The sequence below is a fragment of the Oreochromis aureus genome, linkage group 9 (genome assembly GCF_013358895.1).
Source record: "Oreochromis aureus strain Israel breed Guangdong linkage group 9, ZZ_aureus, whole genome shotgun sequence".
NCBI lineage: Eukaryota > Metazoa > Chordata > Actinopteri > Cichliformes > Cichlidae > Oreochromis > Oreochromis aureus.
In genome coordinates this window covers 21,947,255-21,968,388 of record NC_052950.1, presented here as the reverse complement: position 1 = coordinate 21,968,388, position 21,134 = coordinate 21,947,255, and the positions used below count along the sequence as shown (strand labels likewise).

General features: G+C 42.0%; 1 protein-coding gene across 6 annotated transcripts in view; it reads right to left on the bottom strand.

Moving 5' to 3' along the window:
• The window catches only part of LOC116335944 (POU domain, class 6, transcription factor 2), a 49,213-nt gene extending 30,712 nt beyond the window's left edge, over nucleotides 1-18,501 (bottom strand). For 2 of the 6 annotated variants that reach the window (XM_039617574.1, XM_039617575.1), the window contains exons 1-2: nucleotides 18,215-18,501; nucleotides 1,393-1,739 (exon numbers count right to left, since the gene is read on the bottom strand). In XM_039617574.1, coding sequence (XP_039473508.1) covers nucleotides 1,393-1,739; nucleotides 18,215-18,473 — 606 coding nt within the window. In that variant the 5' untranslated portion in view covers nucleotides 18,474-18,501. The other 4 variants (XM_039617579.1, XM_039617576.1, XM_039617577.1 and 1 more) reach the window with 4 other exon arrangements.
• Nucleotides 18,502-21,134: the final 2,633 nt, after the last annotated feature.

The window sequence follows — 21,134 nt, the reverse complement described above, 5'->3', positions numbered from 1 at the left end:
CCTGGCCAGTCTCCACCAGAAATGAAACCACAGGGATATAAAATAGGTTATTATCGTCACACAGTGACAGGCAGACGGACAGAAGGGCAGAGATGGATGGACAGACAAAGTGACTAAAAAGGAGGTTGAGTGGGAAGAGCAGCAAAGATTAAGGGACTGATTACGACTGGAAAGCCTAAGGATAGATAACCTCAGAATCCCTCCTCGATCTGCAGCAGCAGGATACGATTAATGCGTCTCGCCTGGCTGTGAGGTTGGATGTGCTCAAGTGCGTCAAGGCTTCAATAAAAACATGCATATTCTAATAGGTCCACATGGACACCACTTGATAAAGATCATCTGCAGACAAACAATCGAGCGGCGAGTATACAGCTGCTGGTAAAGGCCGCAATGATGCGATTCACATGCACGTGTCAGCTCATGAAGCACTTTTCTTTTTAAAAAGAAACACTCCCTGGCCTTACAGCAAGATCAATGAGCAGAGCTATTGTTACTATGGTTGACGTAGATAATCTGTATTAATAAAAAGAACAAATTAATGGGCAACGGCAGTGACATGATAATAAATAAGTTTTAACTCTGACTGTTCTGATGTAATTTAAAATAGCCTTTAAATATTTACATTCTAAACCAAAACAGAACTAATAAAGCCCAAAAATGAAACCTCAATCCAAGTAAATATAAGAGTAATGATGTAGGTGAACAGGTTGGATTAAACCAATCAGAAGTACCAAATCCACTTTAGATCTACCCTCAGTCATACCAGTTGGCAACCCCCTGGCAACCTCTAGAGACAAGGAAAAATGTATATTCCCTGAATGGTTGGCGAGTTGTTGCTGTCGCTGGAATAAGTAGATCTCAAAGAAGGTGCGGCACCAAAAACCTCCTTATGATTGTTTTGGTTACTAGAAGATTGATGTAGTTTGCAAGGAAGATGCCAGCTTGCCAACTTCCCCTTCAAAGTAAAAGCTTATAACATGCTAGTTTAAGTGGTTTTCCATTTCCAGTTTGTTAGAGAGACTTTGCAGACAAGTCACCATCTTACATGTGAATCTGCTAGCGACCAAAGCAACCACAAGGAGGATTTTGCTGCTGCACCTTCTTTGCGATTTATTTAATCCAACGACACCAACCACTTGCCTATGTCCTTGACACAGCATATGTCTTTGAGACCGATCCGATTTTGCCTAGTGACACCAAGTGGCCTCCACCAACCACTCATCAACTCGCCAGGGAGTAGACATTTTTCACGTATCTGGGGCTTAGCAATCAATTTTCCAGCAACCTCCAGCCAAAAATCCAAATGGAGTGTGCTGAATTAGCAGTTGTTTTAGAGAGAGGAGAAGCTGAACCTGTGGTTTTCTACAAATACATGTTAGTTTGTGGACTCACGGGCAAAGGCATGGGTGGAGTGACGGGCGACGGGAGGCTGCGGGCCGGAGACTGGTTGGGTCGGTGCGGCGGGGACTGCTGCGGCTGCCCGGAGGTGGAGGAGCAGGTGGAGCCTGGAGACGGGACGGAGGTCTGCTGCTGCTGCTGGCTGGGTGGGGTCATGTGATGCTGGGATGGCAGCTGGTTCTGGTTATGGGAGTGAGACTGTTGGTGATGGTGGTGCTGCTGTTGCTGCTGCTGATGTTGCTGTTGCTGCTGCTGTTGTTGTTGCTGCTGCTGCTGGTGGTGCTGCTGCATCTGTTGGAGCTGCTGTAGGTGCTGGAGCTGGGAGTTCAGTGATGAGGTAGCTGTTGATGAAAGGACAGGAGTTTGATTCTTCCTAGTGTCTGAGCCACACGCCGCAGAAGTGTTTCAGCACAGAAACAAGAGGCCTTCATTATCTGAAGAATATTTTCACACCAAAGACAGAATCACATGCACACATAGAGTGTGGGATGCATAGGGTAAACAGTGAAAGACAGATGTAAATTGCATGGAGCCACAACAAGGTCCTCCTGGGTTTTTAGCCTGCATGATGGAGTCACTGAATTCAATTTAGCTAGTTGGAGGACAAAGCTATCAAGCCTGACTGATATAATTGCTCTCCGGAGCCAAAAGTCGTCATTGTCACTCGGAGAAAGAAAGAATCTTTGGTTTAATGGCTCAAAATCTCATAAGAAAGAGACATCCATCTTCTCTGGAAGAGTTCAGAAATAAACCCATTAACTAATTGGATCCAATAATAGCGTGCCATTAGAACTTAATTCCAACATTTAAATGCTTATAAATTTTTATGCTGTTTAAAAAAAAAAATCAGTTAACACTCAAGCTGCAGCTATATCAGACATGCAGATACTACCAAGTACCCAGAGAGCACACCTGACATAAAACAAATGTAAAAACATGTTGGTGTGAACGCTGTGCAGTTCACTCCAAACACCCAAATACACAACTTGGTGGATCTTCTGTCATTTCACACACACAAACACACACTTTATGTTTGAATGTCAGACGAAAGCCACAGCACAACACAGACAACGAATGATTTCTACTAAAGGAATCAACCGTAACACCATATGTGCGAAATGGGCTAAAAACAACAACATCTAAGCTGACCTTCACACCCTAAACAGAAGAAAGGACAAACTGAGTTTACACACAGATGTGATGGATAGAAGAGACTTTTTAAAACCTGTGTATGTCCTAAAATGTTGACAGTTAAACCGCTTAAAAACAACAAATCTCAACTTTACATATCAGAACATATCATTGCTACACTTGACTTCCAGCAGACTGTTTATGTGTGTTTTTGCTGTGGACTGCTTGGTGATGCTACACAGCCTTAGACAGAAAAGAAAAGAGTGAAATCAACATTTGACTGTTTCTGTGCTGTAAAAGATAATTTGGGTTTAGTGGAGACAGGACTGATCTGTATGGAGATATTTCATCTAGCTTTTTACAGTGTAGTGCACAATAAAAAGACATTTCTGCCCTATGTAATTGTTTCCACAGGTAAAGTTACTTTCAGCTGCTCACTTATTCAGAAGAGGGTGACCATAGCAGCTAGCTCTGCATGTTTGATTTGCCCTTCTTAACACAACCCACAAAAGAGTTGTTGTTGTTTCTCCTCCCAAAATTGAATTCAGCCTCATTTGCTTGTTAGGCAAAAGTGTAAACCACTGCACTATAGAGCCGCTTCAGTTCTTAAAAAAAGTCAAAAAAAGTACTTTGGATGGAAAGTAGACTCTGATCTTTCAGTATTAGCATTTCAATTCCATTCAATTCAGTTTTATTTACAAATCCCAACAACAGTCGCCTCAAAGTGCTTAAAACATCCAAAAAAATGAAAATGTAAAAAGTGAAGAGGAAAAACACCCTTCAATCATGCTATAAGTGTTGATGTTGCATAGTTTGCCCAGCAGAGGGCACTCTACAATATGTCTCTGGGTTGCAACAACCACAACAATCAGTTGATTCAAGAACTATCGGGCAGTGGTAAACGAATAATCCATGAGTTGTTGTAACAGCAAAATTAGTTTTTAAACTGCAGTGTCGTTATCTTAGACTACACTAATAAATTACTGCACATAATTCTGCGTTGTGTGTCTGAAAGAAAAAAATATCGGATTTTTAAATCACCAAATATCGGTATCGGTCTTTAAAATCTCATGTACTAAAAAGCAAGGTAATTATGCTGAGTAAAGCATATGCTGTCTAAACAAGCTAAATTAACAGGCTTTGTGAAAAATACACTTCCTGTTTTTAGAATTAGGAAAGTAAAGACTAAACAAATAATTAAATTAAACTTCTATTAATAACTAAATTAACTACGTTTGCCTCTTTTAAGTCAAATGTTCTTACTTTAAAACTAAAAATCCACAAACTAGGGTGTAAACTGTGATATCATTCTGAATTACATATAAAGTGTAGCAGATAATGTATATATACTATATATGTATATATATTTATACTATTGATACCATATTTATACTATATTAACATACAATACTGAACTAAGCTAAGCTAAATATTTACAGTGTTTATAACACAAAGGCCCTGATAACAAACACTGGTTCAGAAAAATGACTTGTGAACATCTATTGATAATACGGCCCAGCAATTGTGAACACATCGTAGACAAGCTTGTACACACACCGAATCAATGCACTTAAATTATTTAAGTATGCTTGTCTCATAAAAGATGAATAAAACATCAGGGCAGACAAGTCTTTGATTAGCGTGGTCACTTCGTCTCCAGGACAGGCACAGATGAACATTTGATGAAGATCAGATCATCCTCCTCTTTCCTCACTCTGCAGAAGCCCAGCCAAAGAGAGCCGGCATCTCTCGGCCAGTAAACAGCACACTTTTACATTTCTTCTACCTCCTGACACATTGACACCTCTCTCACACCCCCACCATGAATTATATATCATCTGTGCAAACGGCAAGAGTCCAATTCGCACTTGAAATGTTGGGGCAAGTTGTCTAGCAAGCGCTGAGCCCCTGACAGGACCGGCTCTTTTCCTTTGCAACTTCACAACGACAAAATGTTGAGCCCCATTTAAAGATGGAATAAAAGGGAACAAAGACGGAGAAAACAAAAGGGGGGCAAAATGAGATTTCTGTCAAAAAATTATCGAAACCAGGCGAAGATCAAAGACGATTGAAGAATTTCCTCCAGCGCCAACCATTACGCCAAGGAACAAGAGGCACAACAAAAGAATATGAAGCAGAAGAAAACAAATACAGAGGGAATATGGAAGAAGCCCCATGTGGCCTTATTATAAGGGCTACACTGCAGGTAACTATATTCTTTAACAGCAGTGCTTTATAAATTCTGTCATCTTGTTAAGACTGTCAGGACCACTGACCCTCCCTTCCTCTCTAACTGGGCAACTGGCATTTTGAAGCTCATTCTTTTAACCACAGCTGTCTGATTGCTTTGGTTGAGCACATAATCCAAACAGCTTGTCTCAGCTAATTGTTTGTGCTCCTTCCTCCAGCAGACACAGGGCCGAGGATGAGAGCGGGAGCTTCACTTGTGATGGAGAGAGGGCAAAAGGGTGCCGGGATCCTATAGAGCTCATTATATCTCCCACTGTCTCTTTGTTGTGTTTCATATTCACTAGTTCTCGTCTGCTGCGATGCAGTCAGCGCTCCCACTTAGTCATCGCGCCTGAGGGGTGGAAGAGCAAGGGTCTCACTTTCAGTGTTGTCACAACTTGCCTATGTTAATGTTTCTAATGAGGAATGAGCCAGATCATGCGGCGCTATGATCAGATGCAAGCGAAACTCAATTTTAAACTTTTAACGACAATCATTTGGGACTCCGAGACACCAGCGCTGAGAAGTCTCAGGCCTTCAACCTCAGCGCTTTGAGAAACTGTCTGCCATCTCTCTTTCAGAGCTTCTTCTTCTTTTTTTTTTCGCTTTAGTGCCAAAGTAGAAATCAACTGTTATCTCTGACTGTCCTGGCCCAGGCTTGTGAAGTAGTGGAGGACGAAGCGAGACTGATTGTCAGAGGTCGAAAGGCTAGGTCAAAGCCGGCTCGTTCGTCAGACAAAATGCTATTTTTGTTTCCTGTGCGGTTGAGTAGTGGGGTGGGAGGGCGGGCAGTCTGCTCTCTCATTACCAGCGCTATCTCAGTAGTCACTGCCAACCCACCTATTACAGCACTTTTCTCTCTGGGGCTGATTCAAGCTCCTTGTTTTCCTCCCGATGTACAACACCTGCCTTTGTAACTATTTCCCTTGAATTGCCTTATACACCTTTTGCCTGTGTGCTTGTTTGTGCATATGTAAATGAGTCTGGCTACCTGTTGGTATCGTGTCATCCTAACTTCCACAGTGCATTTTTCGAGTTAAATGAAATATGAAAACATCTCTTGATGCATTTAGTCTTTCTGAAAAGCAAAAAATAGGTGGTCGTCATGTTATAGCGCTTAGAAAAGACCCGGGCAAGGCCAGCATGAAGAGTGATTGCAGGGTCATAGCAATCACGTCTACACAAAGGGACTTTGACTATCATTCATTCTATCAAACCGCACGTGATCTGTGTTGCATAAAGTACGGACAGAAGGAGTCGGAGACGATCATCTCATGTTGGAGGAATTCAGGATTTCTTGCCGTCAAAAAGGAAACGATAGTTCACAAAGCTTGGATAGAATGTACTGAGTTTTAGGACTGAATAAAATCTAATGGTACCTTTTGTGTATTCATGCATGCACACTGGCTTTCATATGCATCTCTTCCTTTAAAGCCAAGAAAAAGTTCTTCATCTAACTGCTGCTGTGCTATCTGGATGTCTTTAGCCTCACTTAGGAGACGAGTGCAGTAAATTAAGAGCTAATCAGAAGCTACAGAGGAGTCTTTCCAGGTTGATGAAATTGTCCTATGTGACCCACCCTGTATTTTTAGGAACTGCTCTCATCTCTAAACATGGCTGTCATTCTCCGACGAGAGAGGTGAGGGGGGGACAAACAAGCTCCCCATTACTGCTCTGCCTCACGTTCCTCTATGGGAGTCCATAAACCACTGTCTCAATTGCCTTTTCAGTGAGTCACACTGATAATTACTCCACTGGAGGTAAGGAGATTTAGACTCTATGAGATCTGGTAATTATGAAGGTGGTCAAGGGAAGGTCATTTTTTACTCTGTGGATTAGATCGGCGCGCTCGCACACTGATGAAGGGGATAACATCACTGTTTCTGTGCTCATTTCCTTGGTGAAATGTTAACTTTTAGTTCACTTTCATAACACTGATTACGCGTCAAGGTAATTATTTCTATTACTGGTCATTCTGTCTGTCTTTTTTTTAATTCAAAAGTGATTTATTAAAACACAGAAAGATGAAAAGAAAGAAAGAAAGAAAGTGGCATCAGAGGTAGAGCATTTAGTATTAACCTGATAAATGATAAAAGGTATGAATTTGTGTAAAAAATGGACACAGTTTAGCACAGGAAACATTTATTTTTGTTTCCTAAAGGCCATACTGATGAGAAAAGCAAACAATAGAGGTCAGTTATCTTAAACTTCCTGAATTTAGTATACATGCTAGAATATTTTATAGCTTCTTCAGAGTCTGGAAATACTTTCTTACGTTTCATAAAGCATTCATTTGGTGCCCACTGAGTTCGAAATGAAAATCTGACTTGCTTAAAACAATCCACTTATCATAACTATCATACTAACATTTAAATTCACCTACATCTATCTAATTTTCTGACAATGGACCACTGCTTGCATGAAACACGATATGTTATAAAATTGCGTCAACTGTTTTACTCTGAATTGAGCTTTAATATAAGGACCTGCATCACTGAATCAAGTAGAAATTAGACTTACATTTACTATTTATGAATAAAGGAATAATGGATCATTCCTGAGGATCATTGCTTCCTTTTTTAATAAGTAGCACAGACTCATTACAATCATTCACCTTAAAATTTATTAACACAATGGTTGGTTTAAAATAAGTTTTTTAAGACACTGCAGGCTGGATTGAGATGGCCCGCAGGCTGTATTTTGCACGTGTGTGGTTTTGCAGCGTATCTGGTTCAGTTTTGGTAGAAACACTTAGGCCAGGAGTGTCGCTGTTTGAACCGTGGGCCACATACACCCATAAACTCTGATCTTAAATGTGCCGAACCAGCAAAACTCCCCTTTGTGTCAGTGTACAGAAGTTTAGGTAAATGTTTAGTTTAGCAGTGCAATTTCAGCAGTGTGTCTCAGTTTTTCTACATGATCAAGAAATGCTGCTGTAGTAAAGAAAGAAATCTGTCAGCATGACTCTTTGGACTTGAATTGTTAGAAATTCACATGTAAAATTACAGGAAGAGTTCATTACCCATAAAACCTCCTATTTCTTTCCCCCCATTGTAGTCCCATTGTAAAAATATAAAATGTATATAGTAAATAGTGAAAACATGAATTTTTATGTCATTGAATTGTTTATCAGTCACTTAATTGCTTTGGTTTAGTATGAACGGCCATTGGGAAGGTCTTTATTAGAAGGAAAAGCTGTAAAACTTATGAAAATACAGTTAAAACTTCAAAAATTAATTCAGTGCCTTCCTTCACTTGTTCTAAAGCACATCCAGTGGGCCGAATTAGAGTCTTAGCCAGGCCAATTCTGGCCCCTGGACTTTATGTTTGATACCCTTGATTTAGACTTTCAAATAAAGGCAGCAGTACTGAAAACTCTAATACTAATACTGTATTAAAAAGTAAAAGTATGAAATACTTATTAGCAAATCTACCTTAAGTAAAAGTAATAATAAAGGAGAAACTTTCCCCTGTGATTTCTGTGTATAGTAAAGGCGTATAGTTTACTCACAGTAATTTGCTGTGTAAGGGTTATTTTTATGGTTAAAAGCAGTCTGTTTACACCTCATACACTGGAAACTATGATAACAATGCTAATTAAAGTTTTATATATTAATTCTTTGTTGTTGCCTAGATCTCTAATGCCTGCTGATCAATACTTGTTGGCTGTACCTAGATCCAACTTAAAGACAAAAGGTGACGGTGCTTTTGAGTTTGTGGCCCCCCGGTTGAGGAACTCCCTTCCATTGGACCTGAGATCTGTGGACACCGCTGATACCTTTAGTAATAAACTTAAGACCCACCTGTTCAGGCTTGCTTCTATTTAGTTTTATCTATTTGCTGCAAACTGCTTGTCAGTTGTTCAGTGCGTTTGTACATGTTGCTGCTAAAGTGAAGGTTTTTATTTCAGAAAACACTACGATTTTTCCGTGCAGCAACCAGCTGCCATTAATAACATCTCTTTTCTTGAGTAAAGAAATTACAAATCATCGAGTGGCCCATTTAGTTTTAAAGGCCATGAAACGCAACAATGTAGTTTGGTATTTCGGCAAAAAATGGAAATAATCAAGTGAAGCATCTCATATTTGTGCTTAAATCCCTGAAATAAAAGTTAAGCTAGAGTTAGAAAGAAAAAGGCTTAGAAAAACAAACACACGTTCTCACTCAGAGCTTCTTTTTTTTACAGCTTGCAACATATTTGTGTTACATTCCTTCACCGGCGAGTGCATACAGCTGGTAATCACGTTAAGGGGATGGAGAATAGATACCTGCGTTGGCAATGGCTGGAATGAACACGTGGAAAATGAAACGTTAAAGGAGCTCGAGAACTACTGAATAAAAACATTACTCAGAGAGCCACAGCAGGCAATATCAGCATTTCAGCTGCAGGAGGAACTCAGCGACTACAAAAAGAAAGAGAGAGAACGAGAGAGAAAAAAAATATAGGTAGTTAAGATTTGAGCGGAGTCGCAGTTACAGGATTTTGGAGAGTAAACCACATCGCTTGTAGGGATCCAGAGATAATGCTTTCACTTTGTGATGCAAGGCAATATCAAGCAGTGTTGCAGGATTCTCACTCTGGGGGAAGCATTTCAAAGAATCAAATCCTCTCCATGGAGTTGTTACACATACAAGAAAATCCCTGTGTGCTCGATAACGTTGCCCTTTTGGTGTTGCTTACGCTTTGTTATTGATTTCCAAAGTGTGGTCCGGGAACCTCTGGGGGGGTCCCGACAAAGTTCCAGGAGGTCCCAAGCAAAAAGAGAGAGACCGAGTTTACTTTCCCTCTGATTTCAATCCTTAAGATTTTTATTTTTTCATTTTTGTGCAGTAGATCTTACAGGTGAGGGTTTTTAAAGATTAAACCAAAGCGACTAATTAGTTTATCTCGCTTTGCTTGAAAGTTTCTTAAATTAAGTGGCAAACTTTCTGCACTAATCCTGGTTTCAAACATTTTTTATAGTTGTCTCATTAAAATCTCATTAAATAAATAAAAGAAATACTTTATTTTGTCTAAAGCAACTATAACGGCTTCATTTATGACCAAACCTTCACATTCTGAGATATTTTCAGGCTCCATTCAAACACACTCCACATAAACAGTATGTAATGCAGTGAAACCCAGTATGGGGTCTCCTGCTTTTGTCCTTCAAAGTCCAGAAGGTGTTGAGCCCCCCCACCCGCGCTCCCCCTTCCTGAAAAGAGCCTGTCTGCCTGGCAGGACAGACCGGGTTATTACAGCGTGTTCATGGTCCCATCATGTGTCGTCAGACCAAAGCGGAGGCCGCGAGTAAAAGCCTCATGCAAAATTTATGTTCATGCGGCTGTTTCAGTGGGTGGAAAAATCAATATTGCGGGCCTGATGCACGGAGATGACTGAGTGCTCTCTGACTGACAGTAAAAGCTGAAAGAGATTGAGGGGCTGCATTTACTGCTCTAGAAATGGAGTGGAGTAGAGTCGCCCTAATAGTCTAGTTCACCTTAAATTTGAATTTCATTGTGGATTATTTTGGTAACAACTTGAATACTGAGGGGTTGAAGAATTACTCCATTAGATTAAAAAGAGGACTAAGCAGGATTGTTTCCAAATCGTCTCGAGCACATCTTGCATTGTGGCTTCTGAGCAGCTACGGTATTGTATATTATGGGGTTATTAAGCCTTCCCTTCCTTCCCAACTTACACAGATATAAAAATGATTGTAGAATAATCAAAAGACAATGTGGGTATGAGGAGGACATCACAGGGCTTTTGTTCTGCGCTGCTTCGCTTACATATGCTTTTGATAACGTGCCACATACCCACAGTGCATTTGGGGAGGAATGTGAGAAGAGAGCGAAAAGAAAGTGAGAAAAAGAAATTCAGTGGGATGAAATAACCCCAAACAATGGGATTTGCTTTCCATTCTTCTGCCTCCATCTTCTGTCTTTAATTATTCCCTTTGGTTGTCTGAGGGAGCGTGTAAGCACTTTCACACAGCACAACATGCCCAGCAGCACAACACTGTCTGCCTTAGTGATGTGGAGACTTCTGAGTGACACTGAGCCTCTTGTGATTATTAATGCTGTTTAATACAACACAGAGCAGCCACTATGACTGAGGGAAAAAACAGATTTCAAAATGCATGCATTCAAAATGCAATGTGAATGGAATTATGTACTACATGAGCACTGAGCACTTGAGATACTCCCCCCCCCCTTTTTTTTCTTTTCCTTGCTACATAAACAATGTGTACACCACAAAATGAAGGCTAATGTTTTGTAGACGCAACGATAACAAGCGGCCCAGTGTGCTTTATTTTTGCACACAGCATTTAATGGAACCACAGCTGATCCTGGTGGGATCCTTTGTGCCGGTTTAGTAGTTTCTTCCTGAATCGCATATGAGATATTTGAGAGCCCAGAACGATGTATGATGAATGAAGTAGCATGCTACTTATACGCTTATCGTGCTCACTGACTAGCAACAGGTTCAGCAAAGGGCAGCGGCAGTAAATGAAATTCCGCACCAGGACAATATATCATCAAAAGAAATGTATGCACCCGAAACTTACAAGCCTTCTTCGGATGCGGACAAGGTGCCTGACGGGGTTGGGGGAAGGGAGAGGCGGAGGGGATAGTAAGGAGAAAAAGAGGGGGGGGGTGGCTGAAGAGAAAAGAGGGGAGGGTTTTCCTTTTTTTTCTTCTTCTTCTTCTTTTTTTCCTGGATGGGTGAAGAGCAAAGCAATGGGAAGCAGCAGCAGCAGATTTTGTTGAATCAGTTCTATTTCCATACTGGCTGATCTGTGTCTTTTAACCATTTCACTGCAGCTGGAAAATGAAAGTACCAGGGCTAATTTCACAGTGAGAGCTCACTGAACAAAACCCCCCACGGTCTGTGGCAAAAGGTGCTAAGTCTACTTTCTCATTGTGAATTACGGCAGTGTAATTCAGGAAACAGCCTTGTGTATGACAGAGAAGAGTAGGAAAAAATGTCCAGAGGAAAAAGAAAAAAAAAATGCAAGAAAAGCCTTTTTTTCTCCCCTCTATACCCTCACATGTACTTAGTGAGTCTTTCTTATGATCTGTAAGTATCAGATACCTCTCTCCAAACATGCCGTCCTGTACTGATGCCACGGGATCCATCTGTGATGTGTCTGCAGTTAGTCCAGGAATAGCACCCGCGGGACTTGCGCACTCCTCAGGCCTCCTGCGGGACCTTTTAAGCTGCATTGATACTGATAAAAGCCCCCACAAATCTGGCCCCAAGATACCTCAGCCATTAATTAAGGTAATTAGGCCCTGGTCAGCAATTAGTAACCACAGATAGCTTTTAGCTGGTGAGGGGTTTGGTTCCACACCATCTGCTGACAAATGTCACCACGGACTCTTTGGTTTCACACACGGGGAACTGGAGAGCTGTGTTTAAAATTGACCTCTGTGTGATCCAGACTCCCACAGCTCCTCTACTGCCGCCGCCGCCGCCGCCGCCGCTGCTGCAGGATCACTTTGTTTGTTCTTCTCTCAGGTTTTTTGCTTCTTTTCTCTTTCAAACACGAAAGAGCGAGCTCTATGAAAATCCATACATGTTGTACACGGTCAGAGTGGGAACAGGAAACGTTCACTGCACAAGTTATTGAACAAAATTAAAACGTCTGGGCCCAGTGTAAGGAGTATTGATCAGAGCGTAATGCTACATTGATTTGCTAGTATTATTAAGTCCATTATAGATCTGTTTTGATAACATTTTACTTTATATTATAATGTTATGTGCATATGTACTTAGTGTGAGTCAATTATGCAGATAGGTATAAAACATAACAGTGACAACACAAACACCTCCGGAAATCATTAAGAAAAAGCAGAATAGACCTGCTGAATAAATCTGGGAGAAACATTTGTGCCCTTTCTACTAATATCAAAACACAGCAGCGTGCGTGCTTCATCCGGTGGCACAGGTATGTGATATAAGGCGCTCTGACTGATAAAAAGCAGGCTGAACACACACGTTCAACCTCAGAGGACACATCACGCAATAACTCACATTATTGGGGAATGGGAAATAAAGGATGCCGCTGTGCTGCTTTACACAATTCCACATTTGAAGCAATCGGTGATAACACCATTTTCATTCCAGTTCAGTCCCATAACATTACCATTAACATTACAACTCATGCAGAACACAGATAAATGTAAAATGTCACCCAGTTCTGCCAGGCAGGACTTCCAGTTCCACAAGATTACCATCTCTGTCTGCTCTCTCCCACTGCACCTTGTCTAATATTTCATTTACAACATTTCATAAGTTCATTTTCCCCTCACTGACCATGTAAATCACAAATCAATTTTCATTTAAAATGCTTGACTACAGATTGTTGCTGAAAGCTCCTGAATTGCGCCTCAGCAATATGGCAGACCTTTAGCAAATCTTTCGGAAGCGGTGTGGTCAGAGGAGGGAGGCTAAAAGTGAGATGTAATTTCCACAAAACAACTCTGGGGCCGAGTGGTCAAGGCATTTACTGGAAAGACTTTACAAGTGCTGAAATGCCACGAAAACAATGTATTGTAATTTATACCCCATTCAATATTCCCTCATTTAACTGGTCCACTCGACGGGAACGATTATAACAGATGAACTCTATTGATTGTGCATAATTGTTTGGAATATTAATCAACACGCGCAGCTATCATGGTCTAAGATGATTTAATTGAGAGTGTTAGGATAAGATAATTGAGATTTTATTCAAAAACGGTTAATTTGGCTAAATGAAGCCAGCAGTGTGGCTGTTTCACGTTTAGAAACTTAATTACAGCAGCTAGTGGGTAATCTCTTTTAGCTCCGGAGCTCGGGGAATAGCGAATAGCCGGATTGCTCCACGTGTTTTTGATTATTCACATAACTGGAAGCTAATTTCAGAATTTGCCATCTAGAAATTCCGCCTCCTAATTCGGAAACCGATCCTCTCCTAATCCACGCCGCTTTATAGCCACCCTGAGTAAAATCCATTAAAATGAATGCATCACACTGCCTGCACACACAGCGCAGACGGACACTGTGCGATGGTGAGCGACCGCCTTGTACACTGTGTGTTTATGGCAGGTGGTTTTGCAAAAAGCCTCCCTCAGTGTTTACCAGTGAGGGCAGATGTCAGGGTTTGCTGTGGAGGAGCAGACACAGCCACATCTGATTAACAATATTATTGTCCTCCTCCACACCGCCATAAAGACTCATCCCCTCCCCTCTCCCCTCCTCTCCAAGCCTCCCCCTTTTTTCTTTCCTTTCTTTCTATTTCGGGCTCTGGCAGCGTGCTGTCCTGTGGCATGGCTGAACCAGAGTGACACCGCCACCATCCATAGAAACAAAAAACGAGCCAAGAGCCAGAAGGTTAACACACACACACACACACACACACACGTGCAATACAACAGTTTCTTACCAGACACAAAACACAGAAATGTCTGGGGATGCATACATAAAAAAAATCATACTGTATATTCAAGAAACACAGAGGATCGTTGTTTTTTTAAGCAATTATGGAAAATATGTAACTTGAATACAGAACAAATGATTAGCATGGCTGCAACAAGTGAAGCAGCAGGAGGTGAAATTTACTTACATCTCAGCTTGAAAACAGACATCAGAGTATAAATGAGCCTCATGGGAGAGAGAGAGTGTGTGTTTATATGTGCATCAAACCCGTGTGGTTGATCCTAACCCTCTTAATGCTCTCCTGTTTGTTCTGATTGGCGATTTTTCCCCCCCTCTTTTCTCCTTTCTGTCGCCAAACTGTCACGAAGGCACTAACCCGGCACGTTTCCGAGCTTCTTATTGAAGACAAACAATAAACCACTGGCAGATATCAATGGCAGAGATGAGAACTCGGGTGCCATATCTGCTGGGACTGGCTGGCGAACCTGCCTCTGCCTGCGCTTCATCTCCAGCAGCACCTCTCACTCTCAATTATTTGGCTGCTGTCACAACAAATCAATCAAATTACCGCTCCAGGACTGTGTGCAGCTGCTCCTATTGCACCGCTAGTTGCATTAGCTTTGAAATGTATGAGGTCTACATTTTATCACTGTTATTTATTTAATGCGGCTCTCTCCCCTGCGAGTCATCTTACAACCACAGCAAAGTTAAATCATTAAAGGACGACGTGGAATACATACTGCTCGAGAACACTTCAAATTAAACAGTGATAAGGGAGAAGGGATGGGTTTGGCCTCTATTGTGTTAAGATGGCAGATGCGGGTGAGGAAGTGTGGACCGCTTGCGCGTGGCGCTTCCTAATGCACTCTTCTACTGGCTGAATGTGCCCACAAACAGCAGCGGCTCGTTTCTTTTCTCTTCTCCCCCCAAAATGATTTGAAACACACACAAGAGAAAAGCAGCCGCACAATGAGCGGCTGCTGTGTTTGTAACAAGCCCAAAAAGAATATCTGAAACTCTCCGGCTCTGCTAATGTAATGGCTAAAGGGACACGGAGGCATTCCCACAGAGGACAGAGGAGGCAGAGGTAGTCAGCGGCCCGGCCCGGTGAGCTAACCTCTTAAAGGAGCAGCAGTCAGCTGAGGCAGAAGAGATGCAGTCTGACATGTCTAACTAGTGTGGAAACATTTGGCTCTTCCCCCCCAGGAGCCCACCCTTTGGTGGTGTAATGAGCAGAGTGATTTCCCTAATTTGTATCACGGCAAAACCCACAACCTGCGAACGACACCGCTGAGCGTTTTCATCAAAACGGCAGACATGCCTTTGATTGGCACTGACACGGGGTCTCATTACTGCAGGTGAGTGGGATGCCGACCTTTATCAGGAAGCTTGAGTGCTGTTTTGTGTTTCCTGCGGACGAGTACAGAGGAACAATGCTCTCACCTCACCATTAGAACTCAGCTCTCTGATGTGATGTGCTCCCTGGCTTTCTGCTGAGAGCAAATAAGATGGGATATGCTTATTAATATGAAAGCGCTCCGGTAAACTAGCTTCTTGCATTACCTTTGAGTGAGTCGTAGAGGAGAGGAGTAGACAGATGAGACTTTGTTCTGCTTCCTCCCAATGAGCATTACATGTATAGAGCTTTGAAACAACTAGTTTTACAAGTATGGTAATCATGCTTTGCTTGTTATGAAGTAAAGGCCTATTAAAAATGCAGCAGAAAGGTAGCATCATATTCAAGACCAGAAATCTGCAGATGTCTGCATCAGTCGTGCATACTTAGATCTGAAATTGTGAAAATCATGTATGATTTTTTTTTATTTTTTTATTCCTATCAGCCGTCATATTTACAGACCTCTAGCATGACCCAACCTAGTTTTTGCCTCTGTGAAGTCAGCTAGAATTGTGTGCACTCTGTCACAAAAGATAACTTTCTCCCTTGTTTAGTTTCATTGGGGATTTGTTTTTACTGCATGTTTGCAGGCATAAATCATTCTGACAAATAACCAGTTACACTGGTGCTTGTGTTTACTGAGTCTGCCACAAGATGCTGCTCAGTTTTATTTAAGCAACTGCTCCAACTTTATAGCACAACCCCATTACAGTGATAGTTATTCATCACAGTCTGAGAGAGCTGCCCTCCTAAAGCTAGCACAAGTCCAGCCGGTTCCCTTCTGTCAACATTTATTCTCACAGAGCCAGCTTTGATTAGCCTGATCAAAAACGCTGCGGTTACTGTTTCTCTTTTTACTTCATTTCCCTCATTAAAGGTTAATATAAAAATGCAAAAAGTGCATGCACTGAAATCCCTAATTTCATCTAATATAGCTAGTGAAACATGACATCCTGACAATGTACAGAGATTTAATGTATCTAATATCCTCTGTCCTAAACCGCCCACTCCACAAGACAAACAGCCTTATTAGTTGGTCATTAGCTGCCTCATTGCATTTAAATACAGCCATTGGCTGGGCTCCTCCCAGAGTCTCATTACTGTGCCTCACTGTTGTCTTCTGTCTGATCTGACACTAATTAGCGAGCAGCGTGAACACTGTAAACTACACTCGCTCCCAAAGTCGTGAAATGAGCTGACTGCTCCCTGGCGACGGTGCGGCATCGTATTATATGTGTGATTAATCAGGCCTGGAGGGTCTGGGAGGGGGAGCGAGGGGGACACGGGGGCAGAGGCCAGAGCTGCAGTTGTCTGACAGAGGTGCTGTGCCAGCAGGCCTCATTCAGCGGAGCTGTGATGAACTCAGACAGGGGAGAGTGGAGGAGCGCAGCGTGGCCAGAGGGGCCCGGACACAGTCAAGACATTTAGCTTCACTCGTGACTTGTGTCACTTTCTCTCCACGGAGGTCCCTTCAATGAATCCCCTTCAGATAAGAGGACGTGCGAACAGGCAGTCTGTCAGTCTGCACGCTTAAAAAAAGATCTGCCACAGAGGCATTTCTCCACAACAGTTTTTTTTTCCCCTCTCTCTCTCTCTGTGTCTCTGATGGCTGTAGAATTTTATCAGGACATTGGGCTCAGACTCTTTGTTGGTTTGTTTGGCAGTGGACAATATGGATGACTGAGAGGTGTTTGTTTTGGTGTTCTGACACCCTGACAATGTGTTTGTCGATCAGTTCATCGGATCGCTGAAGCCTCCGGGTTGTCCCTCACGCGCCACGAGGAAGATCTGTTGAAGTGTGAGTCAGACGGGCCTGCTGGGCCCATTATCGTCCACTACTGACGGATACATTGAAGGGCTCGCTGGATAGATGCGGGTTTATTAAAAGCTCTGCCCACAGCGATGGCTGCTGTTATTTATGCATGTTTGTGTCCATTAGGCTTCTACCTCCACATTTCCTCACTCAGGGCATCTGTCCATCCATTTCCCCACATGAAGGGAGACTTCCCTGCACTTTGTGCTGCACTGGCATTATTGTAATCTCCCTCCTAAAAACACACTGCTTTACATGTAGCCTGGCATCTTTTTACATTAGTGCGGCTCTCTCATCTAAGATTTATGACTGACGGTTTCCCCATCCCTCAATCTAATGGTATAAAAGAGACAATGTTTTAAACATTAAAATGAAAACCATTTACAACTATGATCAAAAGAGAACACTTGGGCATTAAAGTTTAAAAGGCAAGGATAAGTACAGCCATGTGGATGGACAGATGAGGTGGAAAAGAGATAAAAAAGTGAAGTACAGTGCACTCTTATGCACAGGAAAGAGGCATAAAGTGCTTCTGTGCAGCACTGCAAAACGCTGACCTGTAATTAATATGGTTGTTCCTCTGGGCAAGTCGAGGATAGCTGCTTTTTGGGATCTAAACCCCTCAAGGACTCTTACCTGGTCAAGACCTCTAAAGCATTTTGTTGGGGAAAAAACATTGTTCAGTGGCTTAAAATGAATGCGCACCAAACTCTTACTTGTTTTATGTATTTCTAATAATTCCCGAATCGTCTGCTCTACACGAATACGAGGCAATAACAATTCCTGAGAGTAGCTGGGTCATTTTTCTGCAGCTTCTTGTCTACAGCTCCCTTTTTCTCACCTTGCAGGTTCTGGAGGGGGAGCGTCATGATGCCCCCCGCAGCAGCAGCAGCCACCAGGCTCTGGATGTTGGCGGTGGGCAGGGAGAGCACCAGGCCCTGCTGCCCGCCCAGATGCCCGCCTGCGTTGAAGGGAATGAGGATGGGCTGGTTCATGCCTGGCGCCGCCCCAGACATCACGCCACCTACTGCGTTAGCCAGTTGCTGCGCCACCAGGAGAGACTGAAGAGGGCACACATAAAAACACACACACACACGCATAACATCATAGGTCAGATAATCGCAGATGCTTTTCTTTAAAATGTGATAAAAGTAAGGTTTAATACATCACTCTATATATTTCTATGTGTGTGCAAAATAGAATGTGTTTATGATGTTATTACTTTCAATTATTTCAGATTTTACGCACACACACACACACACACACAACACAGACACACACCTCAATGAAAGTCTGCATTAATACTATAAATTTACATCAGTATTTTGATTAAAGTTGCAACTTTAAGCTATATTTTTTATTTAGACCCACTTTAGAAATTACTAATGCCAAAATGATTTCATAAAGCAAACAGTAAAACATTTAGTGTGATATGGTTAAATATATTGTTAAGACAAAGTTCTGTGCTAAAGTCTTGAGGCCCTTGTTTCTTTAAATGTTGCTTCCAAGGTGTCAGATTTTCATGTCATCCTTTGAAATCAATGAAAGGATGTCAGGAGAAAAGCACAACTGAGTGTCTATAGCTATCAGTAAAACATGGTGGAGGCTCTGTCATGGTTTGGGGCTGCAGTGGTGTTGGAGATCTTCTCTAAACTGATAGAATTATGAACAACAAAAAGTATCATCTGATTTTGATTTACCATCCAGTACTATCTGGAAAGCATCTGATTGGCAACGGATTCATTTTTCAGCACGACAATGACCCCAAAGAGTCATGGATCGGCCTGTCCAGAGCTCGGACTTTAATGTTATTGAAGCAGCGTGGGATCATCTTTAAAGAGAACAAACTGGAGCTAACATCCAAAGCAGAGCTTTGAAGCCTGAAGAACTACTCCTGAAGACTATTTAGAAATTACAATAACATTTGCCTAAGAGAGTTCAGAATGTGTTGATCACACCAAATATGCAGTTTTAAGCCTGTTAGACTCTGCTTTTACCTTATATATTACATTTCCATGTATATTTGAATGTGTTTCAATAAATTACTGCACCTATTTCCCAGAAAATAAAGACTCTGCATATTAAGTGATGAACATACGCGCTATTTTAAAATCCTGACATGCTTAATGGAGACAAGTACAGCAGATGTTCCTTGACTTCATAACCAATCAGTGTGTTTTGATGAATGCAGCTGTTTTGCAGCTGAAAGCTGTGCTGCTTTGCTGTGTCACAGACTGACAGTCAAAACACACTGCTGTTGGTACTGACAGAAATCAAACCCCATCTTTGTGAAAGAGCTGTGAATTTTTTCCTTTCACAGAAATGCAGTGATTCATGTTTCATCCCACTGAACAAATCCCTGGTACCACGGAATAATGTGCTTGAAATACACAGTCTTTTTTTTATAACGTAGCAGTACTTTGCCCTTTTGATGAGGGATATAACACATCACTCTCGTCTCTTCATGTATCCATTCATTCATATTAGTTAAAGTGGAATCGCTGCAGTCATACCCATAGAGGAAAAGATAAGTTATCACAAGTATCGCTCTGAGATATTTTGCACACTTGAAGCTCTCTTCAAATGTATTTTCCGAGGAAGTGGGGCTGGGAAAAATACACCTACACGTTTTTCGTCGAGAGTTTTGAGCCCAAAGTAGGAAGGTTTGTGCCATGGCTCCACGAATACACATAAAATGACATATTAATTTGCATTTATTCTCATTAAGCATTGATTAAAATTGGACTGAAGACATTTAAACGTGGAATTTGAGTTGTTTGGGAGTCAAATAATAAAAGCGCGTTGTCACTTTGTGTTGTGTCCCCAACAAAGCAGGCTGCTTTGGACATTAGTAGGTGAGCCTGGGCGCGCTGTGGTGCGACTTAAGTTCACAAAGCTTTAACTCCAATTGTCAGCTATCTGCTTGTGTTTTGCATGGTGTGTCTGCAGCTTGCACAGGATGCAGAACGGGCTGACTGGTGTGAAGCGGGCCCACCCTGCTCTCGAGCCTGGTGCTCGTAGGTGACAGGCGTGTCACTGTGATAACCTTGTGTGGTGCAGAACGCCCGCTCCCACTCCGACATACATGTGATCGCAGTTTAAGAGGTACAAGGTCACGTCGGTTTAAAGCCAAAAAGCATGGCTAAAATATCCGCACTAAGAGACAAATGAACACCAGTTTGTGTTTCTGAGCTGTTAAAAGGATACAAAAAAAGAGAAAAGCTTGTAGAGGTGAACGCTGCTGGCAGGAGTTTTCACACGCACGCTGTAAAGGATTCCTCTTTCTCAACATTTGCTTTGATACGCAGCAACAGTGCATAGCATATGACAAACTGACGCTTCTGACAGCATTCGAAATGACATTTGCCATTAACTTTAAAAAATGAATTAATAATTCGGGAGCTCAAAGAATCCTCAAAGGACACTAACAAAGGCGACGCGTTTGTTAGCTGCAAGTGACACGTGTTTAATCTCAGTTTTTTAACTAAATTTAATCTCAAATCGAAGCGGCGCATAATCAAAGACGCTCTTTGAACATTTCATCTCTGAATCAAACAAAATGAGATTGCCAGGCTTGACAGTAAAGACAGCCTCACATGGAAGGGAATAACATTAAAAGACAATTCTGCAATTATCAGATGTAGCCCTGATTTATTTATCATTACTGGCAGCTCTGGAGAAGCAGACAGCTGTTAGGCACGCAGGCAGCGCCGAAGAGAAAGCACTGTGGAGATTCTTTAAAGCACGAGTGAGCTCTGGGT